The sequence below is a fragment of the Mus caroli genome, chromosome 11 (genome assembly GCF_900094665.2).
Source record: "Mus caroli chromosome 11, CAROLI_EIJ_v1.1, whole genome shotgun sequence".
In the NCBI taxonomy this organism is placed as follows: domain Eukaryota; kingdom Metazoa; phylum Chordata; class Mammalia; order Rodentia; family Muridae; genus Mus; species Mus caroli.
The window spans coordinates 77,737,680-77,758,153 of record NC_034580.1 but is presented as its reverse complement, the minus strand read 5'-3'; the positions used below and the strand labels follow the sequence as shown (position 1 = coordinate 77,758,153).

Below are 20,474 nucleotides of genomic sequence, written 5' to 3'. Positions count from 1 at the left end.
GAAGAGCAGTCGGGTGCTCTTACCCACTGAGCCATCTCACCAGCCCCTGCCTCTGCCTCTTGTGCCCTGGGAGTAAAAGTTTGTGCCATCATGCTTGACTGACATTGCTACTTTTAAGTTGCACAGGCCAGTTGTTTTGTAGAAAGCCCCTCACTTGGTATTGTCTATTTCCTCACGATTAGACTCAGGTTATTAATTTTTGACAAGGCTACAGCAGGAGTTCTGTGGTGATGGGAATGTATTCCACTGGAGCCTGGAATGACTGTCCGGCACATCACTGTGATACACGTTTCTCAGTCTGTGCTGCCCTGTCCCTCGGCACTGAAAGGAGTATTGTGTGCCTAGATGTAGTTGTAGCTCTTGAAAAAAAGCCTTTGTTATGCCTTGTATTGTACCACACATCTTTTATCATAGCACTGGGGGAGCTGAGTCAGGAATTTGAAGACAGACTGAATTATGCATGTAGCAACACCCTATCTACAAATGAATGAATGGATTTATAGGTTTTTTTTTTTTTTTATACTTGCAACTTTTCTATAAGCTTATTATTATTGAGCTCCAGCCCAGCCACTGGAGCAATGGCTCAGTGGCTAAGAGCACTGGTTGCTCTTGCAGAGGACCCTGGTTTAGTTCCCAGCACCTACATGGTAACTCAAACCCCTCTGTGAGTCTAACTTCAGAGGACCCAGCCCCCTCTTCTGACCTCTGTGGGTACCAGGATGCACATGGTACATATATGTGCACACAGGCACAACATTCATATACATGTTAAAGGTTTGCTTCGGATATGAAGCCTGAGAAAGAGATACGTATGAATGACACATTTCTGTTAGTGCCGTTGCTGTGGGTCACAGTCTTTTTAGCATACTTACTACTCGGAGAGCATAAAAACTTTTCCTCTGCATGGCTTGCTGTGTAATTGTGTATTTATGTTGCTACATCAGGGCCTGCACCCTAGAATCATAACTGAAGGATTTGATGTTGCGAAGACGAAAGCACTTGAAGTTTTGGATAAAATTAAAGTACAAAAGGAGATGAAAAGAGAAATCCTCTTGGATGTGGCTAGAACATCCCTGCAGACGAAAGTTCATGCTGAACTGGCCGACATACTAACAGAGGTATGTGATTAAACGGTCAGCTTCCCAGAAGAGCCAGGCACATGGTGATACCTTTCTTTTTTCTGTAAGACAACCAAATATTGCACAGGACTTTTCAGAAATGTAAAACAAGAAGGCAGGCTGGCAAATGGTGGTAAAGAACACTGGCTGCGGGGCTGGTGAGATGGCTCAGTGGGTAAGAGCACCCGACTGCTCTCCCGAAGGTCCAGAGTTCAAATCCCAGCAACCACATGGTGGCTCACAACCATCCGTAACGAGATCTGGCGCCCTCTTCTGGAGTGTCTGAAGACAGCTACAGTGTACTTACATTAAANAAAAAAANCTTTAAAAAAAAAAAAAAAAAAAAAAGAACACTGGCTGCTGTCTCTAATGACCTGAGCTCAGTTCCCAGGACCCACTTGGTGGCTCACAATCATCTCTAACTCCAGTTCCAAGCGATCTAATGCCACCTTCTTATCTCTGTGGACACCAGGCATGCACGTAGTACACAGACATACATGAAGACAAAACACCCATACACATAAAATAAATAAATTTAAAAACCACCACCACCATCAACAACAACTGAAAACCAACAAGGCAAGCATTTACAATTCAATTGATCACAACAGTGTTTTGTTTTTTTTTAAAGATTTATTCATTTAGTATACAATGTTCTATATGCACATATGCCTGCACACCAAAAGAGGGCACCAGATTTCATTATAGATGGTTATGAGCCACCATGTGGGTGCTGGGAATTGAACTTAGGACCTCTGGAAAAGCAGCCAGTGCTCTTAACCTCTGAGCCATCTCTCCAGCTCTACAACAGTGTTTTTAACCTTCCTAAAGGTGTCACATTAGTGACTAACCTGCCTTGGAATTTGGAAGGAACTTAGCTTCCTGTGGCTTATCTCTTGTGAAACCTCTTGGACAATGTGTTTGGTTAAACCTTGAGGTTCATATTTGATGATATAAAGTGACATATGAGCAAGCTGTTTTGTCAGTGTGCCTTGTCATTAGGGCTGCAGCTTTAATGAGGCAAGATTGACCTGATATATATATATATATATATATATATATATATATATATATATATATATCATATATATATATCATATGTATATGATTATCATCTCATTTACTTCTGAAAGTAAACTATGTGGTTATATTGGTGTTCCTCAGCTCTGCCATTTCTGAAACTGGAAATAAGGAATTCATAATAACCAAAGTCACAAGGCATTGACATCTGAAGCAGAATGCTGCATTGTTAATTTACTTTGGGAAATACAAGGGTGCCACATGTGGTACTTGGTGACCATGCCCTTGACTCTGAAGCCTGACTCCCTTTCCCTGTTTAGTCTGCTGATAGGTCACTTGGACCAGGAGTTTCTTTTAGTGCAGGTAATATGCCTCTCATGTGCTTCTCTTTCAGGCTGTGGTGGATTCTGTCTTGGCTATCAGAAGACCAGGTGTCCCTATTGATCTCTTCATGGTGGAAATCGTGGAGATGAGGCACAAGTCAGAAACAGACACACAGTAAATAACATACCATTTACAATTAAAAATCGCCCCCCACGTGTGTGCACGTGACTGTGTATGTGTGTGTGCATGTGTATGTGTGTGTGTGAGTTTGTGTATGTGTGAGTATGTGTGTGAATGTATGTGAGCAAGTGTGTGTGTGTGTGTGTGTGTGTACACCACAGCATGCTTGTGCTTACGGGAGTTAAATGCTGACTTGAAGATCTCCCTCAGCGCTTTGTGAATTCCAGGGGTCAAACTCAGGTTGTCAGGTGTGTTACCTGCTGAGCCATCTCAGCAGCCACACTTTGGCATTAAGTTCTGAAATATTTGGCTTTCGTTGATTTCATTAGTTTTACTCAATAGCAGTGTATTCATTTCAACACATTAGTTAGCTACGGTGAGCCTGTCACTTTTAGGTGCTGCAGTGAGGAGTAAGCAGAGCACACTCTCTCCTCAGAAAGCTTACATTTAAATCAAACTAGAGAGTGAAGCACAATCCCCTGTGCGGTTCATAGCCTTCAGAGAAAACTGTTCTAGTGTGAAGCTGAACTGCGGAGCTAAGAGGCCTCTAGCTATGTCAAGGGGGAAGGGAGGAGGAGGAGAGGGAGGGGGAGGGCCATCTTGGAGTGTTCCATTGCACCTGCAGCACAGCTGAGGAGAAAAAGCAAAAGGCCAAGGCCAGGGGCTAATGGGCCATGACAGTGCATTTAGTTCTTTAGAACATTCAACGCCAAGTCTATGTAAATGCAGGGCAGAGACCTCTCACGCACCTCTGGTTTTATCCTTCTCAGTTTTCAATCTAACTTCAGCCCTGGAGTTACCCTCTCCGTCTCCTCCTCTTTAGCCTCCTCCCTACAGATAGTTTTTCTCATGTTCTGAGATGAGACCTCACCTAGATTCAGACGTGAGATTCTGCTGTCTCCCAACTGCTAGGACTAACCTACATTATTCTGAAGCAAATTTTGAAATAATATTTCACTTTTGTGGTAGTTTGAATAGGAATAGCCGCCAGAGATCTTGGCCCATAGGGAGTGGCTTTGTTGGAGTGGGTGTGGCCTTGGTAAAGGAAGTGTCATTGTGTGGGGGCAGATTTTGAGGTCCTAAGAAGCCCAAGACTGCCCGGGCAGTGGTGGAGCATGCCTTTAATCCCAGCACTTGTGAGGCAGAGGCAGGCAGTATTTCTGAGTTCGAGGCCAGCCTGGTCTACAGAGTGAGTTCCAGGACAGCCAGGGCTACACAGAGAAACCCTGACTGGGGAAAACAAAAACAAAAAGAAAAACAAAAACCCTCGAGTCTGGCCAGTATTCCTTAGTCTCCTGCTGCTGCCTGGGGATCAAGATGTAGAACTTCTCCAGCACCATATCTGCCTGCACGCTGTAATGCTTTTTTTGCCATGATAGTAATGGATTAAACCTCTGAAACTGTAAGCCAGTCCCAGTTAAATGTTTGCCTTTATAAGAGTTACCATGGTCATGGTATCTCTTCACAGCAATAGAAACCCAAATTAAAACAACTTAAAAAAATACTTTGGAGCCGGGCGGTGGTGGCGCACGCCTTTGATCCCAGCACTTGGGAGTCAGAGGCAGGCGGATTTCTGAGTTCGAGGCCAGCCTGGTCTACAGAGTGAGTTCCAGGACAACCAGGACTATACAGAGAAACCCTGTCTCGAAAAAACAAAAAAACAAAAACAAAAAAAAAACCTTTGGGGCTGGAGAGATGGCTCAGTGATTAAGAGCACTGACTGCTCTTCCAGAGTTCCTGAGTTCAATTCCCAGCAACCACGTGGTGGCTCATCAACCACCTATAATGGGATCAGATGCCCATTTCTGGTGTCTCTGAAGAGAGCAATGGTGTAACCATATACATAAAATAAATAAATCTTTAAAAAAATACTTTATGTAGAAGTAGAAGTAAATGTTATCAATATTAACTAGTATACCTTTAAAAATAATACTAAGTCATTAATATATTATGCATATAGTTTATACTTCAATTTTTCTGTTTGAGTTTTTCAGTGAATTAATTTTGATTAGGATCAAAACACTACATATTCCATTTGCATCTTACACCATTTTCTTAGGTTCCGTTAGGTTTTCTATATACGTTTTGGAAAATCAGTACTTTTAAGGATTTGTCCATCTCATCTGAATCTTCAAATTTTGGAACAAACAGGTCCTAAAGATCCTGTTTGAAGGATTTTCCTCACCTCCACTCTCTCTTCCCACCTCTCCTCTCATTTTACCCAGGCTCTTTGTTTGTTTGTTTTTGTTTTGCTTCCTAACGCCTTTCTCTTTAATGTTTGGACTTTTGGGTTGGGGCTGGGGAGCTTTTCGCTTCTGTCTCATTACAATATGTTCAGACCGTTCCTCTTTCGTCCTCTGCTTTTGTAAAATAGTATTTGAGGCTTCCAGTTTTCCTCCAAGCATTCCTTGACCACAACCTTTAACTTTTACTTATCTTTCGCTTTGAGACCGGCTTTCCCTGCATAGCTCAGGCTGTCCTGGGACCTCTGACTCTCCCATCTCGGCCTCCTGAGCACGGCGACTACTTACAAGCACGTGCAGTTTTTTGTTTGGATGTGTTTGTTTGTTTGTTTGTTTGAGAACAGGGTCTTACTGTGTAGTCCTGGCTATCCTGGAATTAGCTCTGTACATCAGGCTGGTCTTGAACTCACAAAGATCCAGCTGCCTCTGCCTCCCAAGTGCTGGGATCAAAGGTATGCGTGCACCTCCGTTACCCGGCAAGCATGTGTATTATGACTTAAAATATTTTCTGGTTTTTTTTTTTTTTTTTTGCCTTCTAAAGATTTCACCAAAGAGTGGTTTGGGTATAACAAGACTATCTTAAGGGCAAGATTAGTGTTAAAGAACAGGTGACCCTCTCTCTCTCAATCCTGGGATGGCCACATTCAGCTGTCTTCTTTTTCTGCATTCTTTATTTGCTCATTCATTTTTATTTTGTTACCTTTTGGAGGCAACGTCTCTGTCGCTCAGCCTGGTCTGGAGTTTGTGGCAGCCCCCCTGCCTCAGCTTCCCATGTTCTGGAATTACAGGCGTGAGTCACAGCCAGCAATGCAGCCAGCTTTTCTTCTGGGAAGACACAAGAAGAAACAGGACCTTCTGCTTCTCACCTGGTTTGAGACCACTCAGCTGCTGCCCTGTTCTCTTTGCTCCTCTGGCCAGCCATTAAGGCCGCTTGCAGTCTCTCTTCCACTCCCCCTTCTCTATCTCTTTCTGGAAATCTGCAGAAGTCCTTATTGTCAGCAAGAGTTGACTTAACAATGAAGGATATTTGCTGCTGTTGTTGTTTGTTTGCCTGCTTTCCTGTAGTTATGGAGTCCGTCCCCCTGGCAGACAGACAGGCTGAGGTTTGCTGGAAAACGCAATCCATTTAAAATATTTTCTATTTTAAACATCTTAATTTCAAAATATATAGGAGAATGTAGTTATTGATTTCTAGTTCAGTTATATAACAGCAAGGGACATAGTCTATAAGATTTCACTGTTTTGAAATTTGTTGAGATTTGCTTATAGAGTCAGTTAATTATTTTACTTTATTTTTGGAGGCCAGGGTTGTATGCTTACTGCCCTGCCTGGCCCTGAGCCTACAGTAGTCCTTTTTCATCAATCTTGTGAGTTCTAGGATGCGAGCTTGGCTCCAGAGAATTTATTTGTAATGTTTTATGTACTCAACAAGCAGGCGTGCTGTAGTTGTGAGGTACAGTTTTCTGTCAAGGGAGCAATTTTGTTAATGTTGTTTTTCAGACCTTCAGTATCCTTATTAATATTCTGACAGCTTATTCTGTAATTACTGAGACATGTTAACATTTTTTTAATATTATAGCAATATCATCATGGGTTTGTTTATATTCTCCTTTAGTTTTGACAGCTTTAATATATGTTAAATGTATATTAAACATACAAGTACACAAACATACACATATATATTACATATGTTTATTTATTTTGAGGCAAGGTCTCTTTATCTAGTCTTGGGTGGCCTGGTACTACCTTTATAGGCCAGGCTGGCCTTGAATTCACAGAGATCCACCTACGTCCTTAATTCTAGGATTAAAGGGCTATGCCACCGGTGATGCCTGGATATTTTATAGATTTTGATCTTGGCATAGAGATGTATCTGAGCACTGACCCTTTGAGTAATATCTTCAAGGCCCCAAGTTCCAACAAATAAAAAACCAAAACTGTCTTACTAGATGCATACAGGATTGTTCTCATGTTTTTTCTTTGATATGGTCTTGCTAAGTAGCCTAGACTAGCCTTTAACTTAGGAGCCTCCTGCCTGAGCCTCCTAAATGCTGAGATTACAGGTTTATGTCACCTTGCCCAGCTTTAGGTGTGTCCAACTTTTGTTTTCGTTTGTTTGTTTTGGTTTGGTTTTGGTTTTTTGAGACAGGGTTTCTCTGTGTAGCTCTGGCTGTCCTGGAACTCACTCTGTAGACCAGGCTGGCCTCGAACTCAGAAATCTGCCTGCCTCTGCCTCCCAAGTGCTGGGATTAAAGGCGTGCGCCACCATGCCCAGTGCGTGACTAACTTTTAATATAGAATATTTTCTCAAACTCTGAACTTTTTGTACCAATATAAAGTGACCATCTTTTCTCTAATAATGACTTTTTTTTCTAGTTCTGAGGATCGAACCAAATGCCTTGCGCATGCTGGGTATGCGCTTTACTACTGAGCTGTAACCCCATACGTTTCCTCTTACTTTTGATTATGACATAGGGTCTTACTGATTTACCAGGGCTGGCCTCGAATCACTCTGTAGCCAACATAAGTCTCAGCCCCTCAGATATCAGGGGTTACAGACCTGTACAGATCTGGTTAGAAATGTCTTAAAAGTATAATTTATTCCATTTTGATACAATTGCTATTCCAGTTTTCTCTTTTTAAGTTTTTTTTTGGGGGGGGGCCAGGGGCATTTGAAACAGGGTTTCCCTGTGTAGCCCTGGCTGTTGTGGAATTCACTCTGTAGACCAGGCTGGCCTTGAACTCAGAAATCCGCTGGTGTCTGTTTCGGATTAAAAGTGTGTGCCCATACAGCCTAGCTATGAATATGTTTTCATTTTAGATTTTTTAAAAATGAGCCAGGCGGTGGTGGCGAACGCCTTTAATTTCAGCACTTGGGAGGCAGAGGCAGGCAGATTTCTTAAAATGGTATTTTATGTGTATAAGTGTTTTGTCTGGATGCATGTACGTGCAATCTGTGCACAGCTGGGACCTGTAGTGGTCAGGAGGGCATCAGATCCTCTGGAACTGGAGTTAACAGATGGTTGCGATCCACCATGTGATGCTGGGAACCGAACTAGGGGCTTCTGTGAGAGCAGCAAGTGCTCTTAACCACTGAGCCATCTCCCCAGCTCCCACCAGCTTTCTCTCTATTGGTATGTGCCTGTCATGTGTGTGTTGTTTCAACCTTCTTGCCCTTATATTTTAGAAAATTGCTTTTTGTAAGTGACATTTTTATTTTGTTTTGTTTTGGAGGCAAGTAAAAAAAATCTTAATCAGATAGTCTTTATATTTTAATTGAAATAGCTAGTCTATGACATTTTACATTGTTAAGAGTATATTTGATTTCACAGGTCCTATCTTTTTTACTCTCTATTCATTTCCCATTGTCCTATGTTTCTTCTAAGCAATGTTTCATTTTATTGGTTTTATCGTTATATTTTTCTTCTCTACTAATTTGCAAATTTCACACTTCTACTATATTTTGATTAGTAGAAATTACATAATTTATAGTAACTTATAGGAGTCTACCTTAATATCTTTTGCTCTGGATAATATCTCCCCATTTACTCCTTCTTAAAACACGATCTTGTTACTGTTCTTTAAAATCCCACTTGGTACTGCTGCCATTTCCTACCGAGTTTGTGAAGCTCTATCTTCATAATTTCAGCTTGGTTTGATGTTTATGGCTTTTACCGTCTCAGCCCCACTCAGGACTGCAGCTCTCTCCCACTTACAGCTGGAGATAGTGCCCAGGCTCCCAGGGGATGCTAAGTAGTGCTCAACCTTCTTCCTTCCTGGCCTTGTCAGCAGGCCTGGAGCTAACACATTCAGCTGCTGCTGCTTTTCCACCTTCCTCTGCCGATAACTCTGCAAGTTCATGCGCTTCCTTAGTTAACGTGTCCCCATGTGACAGTGTTAACATGTCTCCATGTGACAGTGTGTTACTGAGACCAGCGGTGAAGCCAAGGAACCTCCTTCAGACAAGGGCCACTGATATACTTTCCTCTGCTTACTGTTCAGCCTATAGATTTTTTTTTCCATGCCTAGTTTGCTGTAGGCGTTCTGTCAAATGTTGATTTGTTTTCATTTTCACTTTTTGGTGCTTTTATTGTGGTTAAAACTAGGCTTACAGTTGTAGATGGTTTCTGACTTACAGTCCACTAGCTTTACAGTGGTGTGAAGGTGATATGCATTCAGGAGAACCTGTACTTTGAAGTTTACATTTTGATTTCCCCCCAGCAATACATATTGTATGATACTGTCTTGTGATGCTGAGCAGTGGGAGTGAGCAGTTGCTCACAGCTGACCCTGCAATCACGAAACTACACAGTCAGTACTCTGCTATATGCGGCATTGCTAAAAGATGATGGTGGAAAGGTTAGGGAGATTAAATGCATTTGACACGATAGTCTCAGCTCATGATAGTGAACTGGAATGTAACCATGTGATGGTTCATTCTGATGGTCAGTTTGGTGGTATTTAGGATGGCCCAGGACTCAAGCCTCTGGGCGTACCTGTGAGAGTATATCAAGAGATTTGAATGAGAGAGAGGATCCATTCTACATGTGGATGATGAGCTGAGATCCTGGAATGAGTTCAGAATAGAGGGCAGGATGAGAAAGACATATCTGGGAATCATTATGAGGCTGCAACCATGACTTTTAAAGATACCAGAAAGGGGGCTGGAGAGATGGCTCAGGGGTTAAGAGTGCTGGCTGGACTTCCAGAAGACCCGGGTTCAATTCCCAGCACTCACTATCGGTAACTCCAGTTCTAGGTTATCTGTCGCCATCTTCTGGCCTCTGCTGTTATTGCATGTACATGGTGCACATCTATAAAAAGATACCAGAAAGCCAGGACAGCCAGGGCTAAACAGAGAAACCCTGTCTCAACCCCCCCCCCACCCCCTCCCCCCAAAAAAAAGATACCATAAAGATGCCAGGAGAATTAGAATTGTTGATCTACCAAATTCAAATCACCCTCACCAGCCATGATTCGAAGTTTCTGGTGTGTGCTTCCTTGATCAGAGGTGCAAAAAGAAAAGAATCTGAAAGGAAAAAGGCCAGTTCACACACCTACCCCAACACTAGCAATCACTACAGGAAAAATACATTGCAGTGAAGGTTCTAAGACGTGGGATCGTTTCCAGATGAGAATCTATGAGCAACTCATTGACTCACCCCGTTCACGAGCCACTCATTGATTTACACAGTCCTTCAGAGATCGTTAAGCGATTACTTCCATCAGCATTGACCAGGGAGTGGAGGCTGAAGTTACTATTGTGGTTGCCTAAGCTGACTATTTTAATAAATTGACTTAATCAGTTAAGAAAAAAGAATCCTGAACATTGGAAACTTGTTTAGAAATTGAAAAGAGATTAAAAATTCACCAATGGAGACTGAGGATGGGTGACCAAGGGAGGTCAAAGAGGCATGGTGTCTCAGCACCCAAGCAGAAAGAGAAAAATGTTTAAAGTATTGTTGTGAACTGAAAAGTGAACAGCATACTGCTTCAGTAGAGAGGCAGAGATGAAAGTCCGACTGAAGGCAAGCACAGGAGAGAATGGTAAGGGAGGGGTGTATTGTGGTGCCCCTCCTAAGAAACTGTCCTGATCGCCTTGATGGACCTGGGAAGACTCCCTTTGTGGGCACCTTCTGGGAGCAGCACAGATGAAAGGCTGTGTCAGGAGGAAGAGCATACAGCCTTTGCTTGGCCTCCCTCTGGCCTTGAATCAATTGTTGTCCTGTTGCTTCAGCTTCTGATTCGTTGTCAATACCAGAAGCTGTTTCTATGCTTTCAGCCTGGACTGGGTGGGGCCAGTGACTTTCCAGGCTTCTCCTCCTGAGCTTTCCCTACCAGATCTGGACTGCTGAGGTGCCCAGCATTGTGGACTCCCCAGCTCCAGGGCGCTCCTCCCCTCAGTGAGAGACAGCCCCCGTGGGACCACTAGCGAGGCACCCAGTGTTAAGTAACTCCCGATTCTCAGCTCTCAGGTGTGATTCTGCTCTTGTTCCTATTTTAAAGCTGCCTTCATAAATTCTTTAAATAATATATTCATCCCATTGGTTCTGTTCCTCTAGAGAACCCTTACTAATTCAAGGTGGAATTGCAAATGGAAACAGTTCAGAGTGGCTGTAAGGAAAAGCAGTGATATAGGACCAGAGTTCTGTGCTGCTGGGGGATTCGGGAATGGAGTGTGGAGAGGGATGCTCTGTTTTAAAGAGCAAGAGACTGCTGAGGACTTGTGGAGGTGGTGGTGATGGAGGTGGTAGTGATGCGGCAGGTTCTTCCTTGCTTGTTTTTTTTTTTTTTTTTTTGAGACAGGGTTTTGGGCGTCTCTGTGTAGCCTTGACTGTCCTGGAACTCACTTGTGTCGACCAGGCTGGCCTCAAACTCAGATATCTGCCTGCCTCTGCCTCCTGAATTCTGGGATTAAAGGTTTGTGTCACCACAGCCCGGCTTAGTTTCTATTTTCTCAAAGCAGCATATTCATTCTCTGAGGCTGAGGAGAGTAAACAGGACAGAAGCTTGAGAAGTAGAGAACACTGAACATTGAACACACACTTTTTTTCCTAGGTAAGGTACCTTCATCTTCATTTGGGGATTAGGGTATTCTAGTCAGACTAAAGACTTGAAAGCTCCTTTATATCTTTGGTTGGACATTTTAAAAATGCCTTCCTTCCTTCCTTCCTTCCTTCCTTCCTTCCTTCCTTCCTTCCTTCCTTCCTTCCTTCCTNNNCCTCCCTCCCTCCCTCCCTCCCTCCCTCCCTGACAGTATTTTACTCTGAAGCTCAGGCTGGCCTGGAACTCACTGTATACACTAGGCTTACTTCAAATTGTGCAATCCTCTTGCTTATGCCTCCCAAGAACTGAGATTATAGGAGTGAGCTACTATGACTGGCTAAAAACATTTTTTTTTTTTTTTTAGTACTTAGGAACTATTGGGTTAGAGGAATTTCAATCCAGGAACAGGGCTTCTCTGGCTGGAACACAGACACTCCCTTAGCACACAGCTTTAATCTCAAACAATAAAGGAACAGTTTGTGGAAGGAAGCACCCATGTTTGAAAGTGATGTCTAATTGAGAGGCAGACAAAGTGACAAATCAGAGAAAGATTTGACAGAATAAGATATGCCCAACTCTTATGAAGACAGAGGAAAGGGGCTACTTAAGAGAGAGCAGCGCAGAGAAGACAGAGGAAAGTTGTATCTGGATAGTTGTATGGAGACAAGTTGCAGAGAGAACAAGCTAGACAGAGGTAAAGACAGAACGAGCCTAAGAATGAGAAGGAGCCAGAAGATTATATTGCCAAAATTAGTATTAGGCCAAGCAGAACAATTCAGTCAGAAGCTGAAAGAAGCCAATTTGAATCAGTCAGCATGAAAAGTAGTTTTGAGCCCAAACAGCCAGAGTTCAGAAAGAGCTAGAAAGGGTGAGCTTATTCAGCAGTAGGTCTCAGAGGCTGAAAACATTCTAGGTCTAGATAAGATTGTATGGAGACTGGAAGCTTCCAGGACAATTGCATCAGTCAAACAAAAGATAATTTTACAACTGGGCATAAACAGTTCTTAAGGTCAATGGTAGAAGACTGACCTAAAATGTACAGACCTTGGTTCAATCCCTAGCACCATACATACTCATAAAAGATTCTTGCAAGACAAGGAGAGGCCTTAGCAGGTAAAAGTGTTATCTGTGTACAAGCCTGGTGACCTGTGTTTGATCCCCGGGACTCATGAAAAGGCTGAACGCATGGGCTAGCCTGGAGTGCGCTGTGCGCTCAGTGGAAGAAGCAACAGGAGAAGACCGTACACCATAAAGGTGGAAAGTGAGAACTGACTCTCCAAAGCTGTCCTCTGACCTCCACATGTGCACTGTGGCACATACATGCCTGCACACACACATGCAGCAGATAAGTCTTTAAAAAAATCTTTCAAGAGAGTATTAAGTAGAAATGTTACCACGTAAATGTGTATAAGTGACTTTTATAAAGTTATGAAAACATTTACTGTAGAAAAATATATTTGGAAAACTGAAAAAAGACCCATGGTCTGTATTTCTACCATCCAAATCTAAACATACTCCCAGAGTCTCTAGCTACCTACCTACCTATGTTCCTTCCTTCCTTCCTTCCTTCCTTCCTTCCTTCCTTCCTTCCTTCCTTCCTTCCTTCCTTTCTTCCTTCCTTCCTTCTTCCCTCCCTCCCTCCCTCCCTCCGTCCCTCCCTCTCTCCCTCCCTACCTACCTACCAACTTATTTAGTCAAGTTTCTAAACAGTTTTATGTATATGGGTGTTTTGCCTGCAGGCATGCATGCGTATCACGTGTATCGTCACATGCATGTCTGGTGCCCTCAGAGGCCAGATGAGGGCACCAGATCCCTTGGGTGTAAGTTACTACTTGGTTCCGGGAATCAAACTCAGGTCCTCTGCAGGAGCGGCAAGTGTTCTCCAGCCTTTGTATATTTATTTTTATCGTCCTAGGAATCAAAGAATACAGAATCTCAATCATGCCACGCACGCACTGTATCAACCAAGCTACATTCCAAGTAGGAGGTTTCCATTTAATTGCCAACATTAAAAAAAAAAAGAATAGTTGTAATCATGTTTTACATACAGTATACAATGGGTTATTCTGTACTTACTGGCTATCCCTGTAAATATTTTCCATGTTACTACATAGTTTTTTTTTTTTTTTTATAACCATTGAATAGCTGGGCTGTTATTTGCTGAACAGTATCTTACTGTGCTGGACATTCAGGTTAGCAATTATTAGTTATTCTATGTAATTATTTTGAAAAATTTATTGTGTGCCTACCTTTTATTATTTGATCAGCTACTGCTATTTTTGAGCCGTGTAACTTAGAGAATAATTCTGGATTGGCTTTTCATTTTGACTTACTGTCATACTGTTAAAACAGATTCTTTTCCTAATTTTGCTAATTATACGTTAGGTTTGAAGTTACATAAGGAAACAACGTGTGACCCGGCTGATCCCAGCTTTGAATGGCGTTCTAACTTAAGAATCTGTATTCCATGAAACATTCCGTGTTTTAATAGGTTGATCCGAGGATTGGTTTTAGACCATGGTGCCCGTCATCCAAGGATGAGGAAACAGGTGCAAGATGCGTACATCCTCACTTGCAATGTCTCACTAGAGTATGAAAAAACGTGCGTGCCAATTTTGTCTTCGTAATATTTGAAAAATTTTTAACATCTTTTTGTAAGTTTATTTTTATTTTAATTATGCATATCTATTTGTGTGTGTGAATGTGCATGAGTGAAGGTGCCCAAGGAGACCCAGAAGAGGGCACTGGTCCCCTGGAGCTGACATTGTGAGTCATTTGACATGGGTGCTGGGAACTGAACTCAGGTCCCCTTAGCCTGAGCCATCTCTTTAACCCTAATTTTTAAAAAATTATTATTTCATCCCCCCCACCTCCTTCTTTCACCCACATCTCTCTAGTCCAGGATGGTCTCAAACATGCAGCAATCCTCCTGCCTCAGTCTCGTGAGTATTGGGATTACAAATACAAGCCGTCATGTCCACTTTTCTTTTCTCTGAATGTGTTTAATAATCTTTTTTTCTCCTACTCCCACTTTTACTAAACTTTCCTGTTTGTTTGTGTTTATTTTCTTGAAAAAGGAACTTGTATTGCTCTGGGTAGCTTCAAATTTGTGAACCTCTTGCTTTAGCCTCCACACCTGCTTTACTAACTTGTTCTTATTAATTCTTTAGAGAAGTGAGCTCTGGTTTCTTTTATAAGACTGTAGAAGAGAAAGAGAAATTGGTAAAAGCTGAAAGAAAATTTATTGAAGATAGAGTGCAGAAAATAATAGACCTAAAGCAGAAAGTCTGTGCTGAGTCCAATAAAGGATTTGTTGTCATTAATCAAAAGGTGAGAGAGAAGCGGACAGCTCAAGTGCTTGTCACTGTTCCTCAGCGTTTCTCAGTGTGACCTGCTGACCCTCAGTGACCCTACAACAGTGCTGACCCTCAGGGCACTTGGGGAGGAAGCTCTTTTCATTATAATAATGCATTTTGCACTGTGTGAACATTTGTAAGGGGAGGCGAAGCTGCTGGATTCTTCCCGAAGATCAGGAGAGCAGCGTCAAACTATGCTCACACTCTGTTCTTTATCACCACACCACCGAGGGAAAAGGCATCTCACGGAAGAACAATGTCTTGATGATGGGTCTGGGGAGGTGGCTCAGCAGGGAAGAGTACGTAGTGCTCATGCCGATCTGGGTTCAGCGCTCAGCGCTCACGTGGTTGTGCGGCTCACAGCTACCTGGGACTGCAGCTCCAGGGGACTGCATGCCTTCAGGTCTCCACATATCTGCACTCAGGTGTGCATACCCATTTACAGACATACTGTACACATAATATTTTAAAGAAAGAGTGTTTTGAAATATTAACTGTAATGATTTGTATTAAACATTAATACTCAAGTACTATTTTATAATTTAGTGTGATTAAAATATGAACTATACATGAATCACTTCTGTGTAGCAAAACATGATAGTTATCTTGGAGAAAGAAAGACTTTGTGTAACTGGATTTTGAGCTAAACTAACTACTTTTTCATGGAAAGCCATTTTTAGCTGAAAGAAGGGTCAACAGATAAACTATAGTTATTTAGAGTGGGGTGTTCATTGGATTTCTTTTCTTGAAAAACAAATTTAGCAATCCTATCATTCCAAGGAATATACCTCGCAGAGTGTGCCAACAGTAACACTTGAGCCCAGCTCAACGAACCAGGACTTTTTAAATGAAAGAAAACCATACAGTTTTACAAAGTCATGCATGAATAAATAGCCCACTTAAAGTATAAGAACCCCTTTAAAAGTGTTCCTTTTTTATTTGTGTTTAGGAGTGTGTGTGTGAAGCTGGAGCTGCAGGCAGTACTGAGCCACCTCACGTGGGTGCTGGGAACGGAACCTGGGTCCTCTGGAAAGATCAGCAAGGGCTCTTAACCACTGACCCATCTCTGTAGCTCCTGTCTTTATGATTTGATACAGACACAACTCGCTCTATAGCTTAGGCTGACATGGAACTCACTTTGTAGTCTGTATCGCTCTGGGACTTTAGACCTCCCTTGCTTCAGCCTCCTGAGTGCTGGGATTACAGGTGTGTGCCACCACGCCCAGCACGGATCCTCTTGACTTTGAAGAATGGTGGTGTTGAGACAGAAGAGCTTGAGGATTATTGGTCTGCATGTTTAGAGGTCAGGAGTAGTGCTCCGTGGTAGAGCACTTGCCTGGTGGGAAACAAAACCCACATAACTTTTGTGTTAACTACAGGGCATCGATCCGGTTTCCTTAGAAATGCTTGCAAAACATAACATCGTAGCTCTTCGCAGGGCAAAGAGAAGGAATCTTGAAAGGTGAGTGGGAATTGTCTATCTGGAGTGCTTCCTGCTGCTCTTGCTGCTGCTATCTTTTTGTATATAATTCCAGGAATTGAACCTAAAAAGTTTGTTTTGTTTTGCTCTTTAAAAAAAAACAAGCCGGGCGTGGTGGCGCATGCCTTTAATCCCAGCACTCGGGAGGCAGAGGCAGGCGGATTTCTGAGTTTTGAGAGCTCAAGGCCAGTGTGGTCTACATTGTGAGTTCTAGGACAGCCAGGGCTATACAGAGAAACCCTGTCTCAAAAAAACAAAAACAAAACAAAACAAAACAAAACAAAACAAAACAAAACAAAAGACCAAGACTAGGTCAGAGACTCAGCATTAAAGAGCACTGGCTTCTCTTTCAAGTGCTAGGGTTTGGATCCCAGAACCCACACAACAGCTCCCAACTGCCCACTACTCCAGCTCCGGGGGATCTGACACACTCTTCTTATCTCAGAGAGCACCATACACACACGTGGTACACATCCGGACATGTAGGCAAACATTCACACACATAAAAATAAACTTTTAAAAATATTAAATTCATGTTTGTTGTATAAAGGAAGATTTCATTTTTAAAAAGTTTTTATCTTGCTTAAAACAAGATTTTGGGGGCGGGGGTGGGGGCTGGAGAGATGGCTCAGCGGTTAAGAGCACTGATTGCTCTTCCAAAGGTCCTGAGTTCAAGTCCTAGCAACCACATGGTGGCTCACAATCATCCGTAATAAGACCTGATGCCGCCTTCTGTGGTGTCTGAAGACAGCTACAGTGTACTTACATATAATACGTAAATAAATTTAAAAAAGAAAAACAAAAACAAACAAGATTTTGGGATGGGGAAGTAGCTCGGCATGTGAAGTACTTGCTATGCAAGTATGAAACCCTGAGTTCTGATGCCAAGAACCCACATGAAAGCCAGGTCCAGCGGCGCTGGATGCCTGTTCCCCAGCAGCAGGGACTTGATGCTCATCTAGTCTAGCCAAAACTTCGAGTTTCGTGTTCAGTGAGAGACCTGCTTCAAAAACATAAGAAGGAGAAGTGACTGAGAAGAGACATCCTGATGTGAACCTCTGCCCACCCCATGCATGGGTGTGCCTCACATACGTGGATGGGCACACACACACTCCCTTCCACACACAAAGCGGACTTTAGAAACACTACCACACTGTATGATCTCACATGTAGAGTTTAAAAACTACTGAACCTCCAGAAGTAGATATGAGCATGATAATTATAGTGGGTTGGAGTGTTAGGAAAGATGAAGAAGAGTTTGGGAAATATTGGTCAAAGGATACAAAATGTTCCTTAAAAAGGACAGATACATTTAAGGATTTCTTATACAGCATGGTAATTGTAGTTGATAACTTTGTCTGGCTGTTTGTTTGTTTTTGAAACAGGATCTCAGATACTGTCCTGGCTTGCCTAGAATTCATTATATAGACCAGGCTGGCTTTGAACTCACAGGAATCCCCCTGCCTCTGCTTCCTTAGTGCTCATATTTAAAGGCCTGCACCAGAGTATGAGTATTATTGAAAAATACTAAAAAAAAAAAAAAATCCTAGTTTTAAACTACAAAAATGGTAACTATTTATCATAGTGTACCTAACAAACACATACCATCTCAAGTGTCTGCTCCCACACAGACAATGCTGCATTGTGTAGTCTGTGTTAGATACTCCTCATCCTTAAGAAGTTAGCTTTAGCTGGGTACGGAGGCTCGTACTTGGTCCCCCATACTTCAGAGGCTGAAGTAGGAGGATCACCGTGAGTTTGAGGCCAGATCATGTTCCCCTCATCGCCCCCCCCCCCATTAGCCTTTGTGTTTTCCATAACCAAAGTGAGCGTGGCATAATGTGATTCCAGGCTCACCCTTGCTTGTGGAGGATTGGCTGTCAACTCCTTTGAAGGCCTGAGTGAAGAGTGCCTGGGGCACGCTGGCCTTGTCTTCGAGTACGCATTGGTGAGTATTTCCATGAAGAACAGTTTTATACTTTTGTTTGTTTGTTTGTTTGTTTGGTTGGTTGGTTTTGTTTTGTTTTGTTTTGTTTTTTCCCGGAGACAGGGTTTCTCTGTATAGCTCTGGCTGTCCTGGAACTCACTTTGTAGACCAGGCTGGCCTCGAACTCAGAAATCCGCCTGCCTCTGCCTCCCAAGTGCTGGGATTAAAGGCATGTGCCACCACGCCCGGCTTAGTTTTATACATTTTAATTCATATTTCACATTTTGAGGTCTGACAGGACAGAGTTTACAATTTATTACCTAAATGTAAAGAGTTTTGCTGTGTCCAGGCTGGTGTTGAACTGTCTTTGTAAGTCAGCCTCCCCAAATGGCCGGATAATTTAACCACTTTAAAATATATCTTTAGTTATACTTGATAAAAAAAAAACTTCACAAGAAGATTACATTCTAATAGAAAATAGATTTGAATTTCATGATGACATTATTACTTTATATGAGTGTAATAATATAATGTGTCAAATGTTTCTCTCTCTCTCTCTCTCTTTCTGTGTGTGTGTTGCTGGGAATTTAAGTCAGGAACTCATGCATTCTAGTCCTACGCTATCCCAGACCTTTCCTCACATCTTTTCTTGTCATCGGTTAGGGTGAAGAAAAGTTCACTTTCATTGAGGACTGTGTAAATCCGCTCTCTGTCACCTTGTTGGTCAAAGGACCAAATAAGCATACTCTCATACAGATCAAGGATGCCTTAAGAGATGGACTCCGTGCGGTCAAAAATGCTATTGAAGACGGTAAGCGAGCTCTTCCTGGGGTGCGTGTGAACCCCGTACTTCTTAAGGAGTAATAAGTCTTCATGGTATGTATGGTATTTTAAGGTCCAAATGGTTATTCTTTCATTTCACTTTAGATTGATTTTTCCTTTGAATCTGTTAAGAGTAAAGATAAGGTAGGCTGCCCCTCTCTTAAGAGATACTGTTAATTTTTACATTTAGGAATTTATTTTAAAACCATGAGAGCTCTTACAGCTTGGAACTTGCTTCTTTGCCTCAGGTGTAGTGTAATTGTAAGAAAGATTAGGAAGGAATGCCAATATTTTAAATTGACTGATCATTTGTAACCTGCTCATATCTAAACGGAGCTAAGGGAAGCAATGCTATAGGTGCGTCCCCTTGATGTAGAGTAATAGGACATTCACCGTCAGCATTAAGGAGATGGAAATGAGAAGCACAGGGAGATGGTGTCTTATGTACTGAAGCCATAATACAGAAGCTCACTGTAAGTGTCCTTCTTTGGCAGACAAAAGGAAGCTGGAACCACCATGGTGATAGCTTCTGGAGGACAGGTGGTTCCTGGCTGGACCATACAGTAGCTCACACCACAGCCAGAGTTTAAGGGTTCATTTCCCCACCTCCTCAGCTGCCTTTGTTATCATTTGATGAGGCTGTCTGACTGGGGTTGGGGGTTGAGGGGATGTGTTGCTGTAGTTTGAATTTGCATTGCAGTGTGGATAAGGACGATGAACATTTTCATGAATTTATTGGCCGTTTGTATTTGTTTGGAGGCAGTCTGTTTATCTCTTTAGTGATGGGGTTGTTTTTTGGTTTAGATCCCTTTATGCATTCTGGGTATTAACTCCCAGCAGAGGAATAACTGGGAAAGCCCCTCTCCCATTCTTAGCCTTCTCTACTGGTTTCTCTGCTGTACCAAAGCTTTTGAATTTCACACAGTGACAACAGGCTTTGCTATTTGGTCGGGCTTTGGGAAACATATTTAAAGATTTGCTTGTGCCTGTTTTTTATTTGGTTTGTTTGTTTGTTTGTTTGTTTGTTTATAATGTTTTAGTTTTACTTTTTGAATCTCTTTCTGGCCTCACAGAGATCCACTTGCTTCTGCCTCCCAAGTGCTGGGATCAAAGGTGTGTACCAGCATGTTTGATATATGCCTGTATCTTGAAGAAGGTTTTTTTCCCCCCTAGTAGCTTTCAAGTTCCAGGTCTGAATATTCCTGTTAAAATCTTTGGTCTATTTTGAATTAATTTTGCTACATGGTGAGAGATAAGGTCTAATGTTATCCCTCTACATATGTATATCTAGGTTTCTCAGTGCTATTTATTGAACAGGCTGTCCTTTCTCCAACTATATTTTTTCCATATCTCTATTAAAAAGCCTGCGACCACAGCAATGTGGGTTTATTACAGGATCCTCTGTTCCATTCCATTAGCCTTTGTGTCTGGTTTTGTGCTAATAAAAAAAAAAAAAAA

The 20,474-nt window shown here is 42.2% G+C and overlaps 1 protein-coding gene and 1 pseudogene across 1 annotated transcript in view; both read left to right on the top strand.

Moving 5' to 3' along the window:
- The window catches only part of Cct6b (chaperonin containing TCP1 subunit 6B), a 44,733-nt gene that overhangs the window by 7,812 nt on the left and 16,447 nt on the right, over positions 1-20,474 (top strand). The window contains exons 4-10 of the mRNA XM_021177394.2: positions 945-1,118; positions 2,533-2,636; positions 13,923-14,033; positions 14,602-14,761; positions 16,167-16,249; positions 18,119-18,215; positions 18,858-19,005. Of these exons, the coding sequence (XP_021033053.1) occupies positions 945-1,118; positions 2,533-2,636; positions 13,923-14,033; positions 14,602-14,761; positions 16,167-16,249; positions 18,119-18,215; positions 18,858-19,005 (877 nt within the window). The remainder of the gene's footprint in view (positions 1-944; positions 1,119-2,532; positions 2,637-13,922; positions 14,034-14,601; positions 14,762-16,166; positions 16,250-18,118; positions 18,216-18,857; positions 19,006-20,474) is intronic.
- Positions 7,153-10,160, top strand: LOC110306197 (annotated as a pseudogene).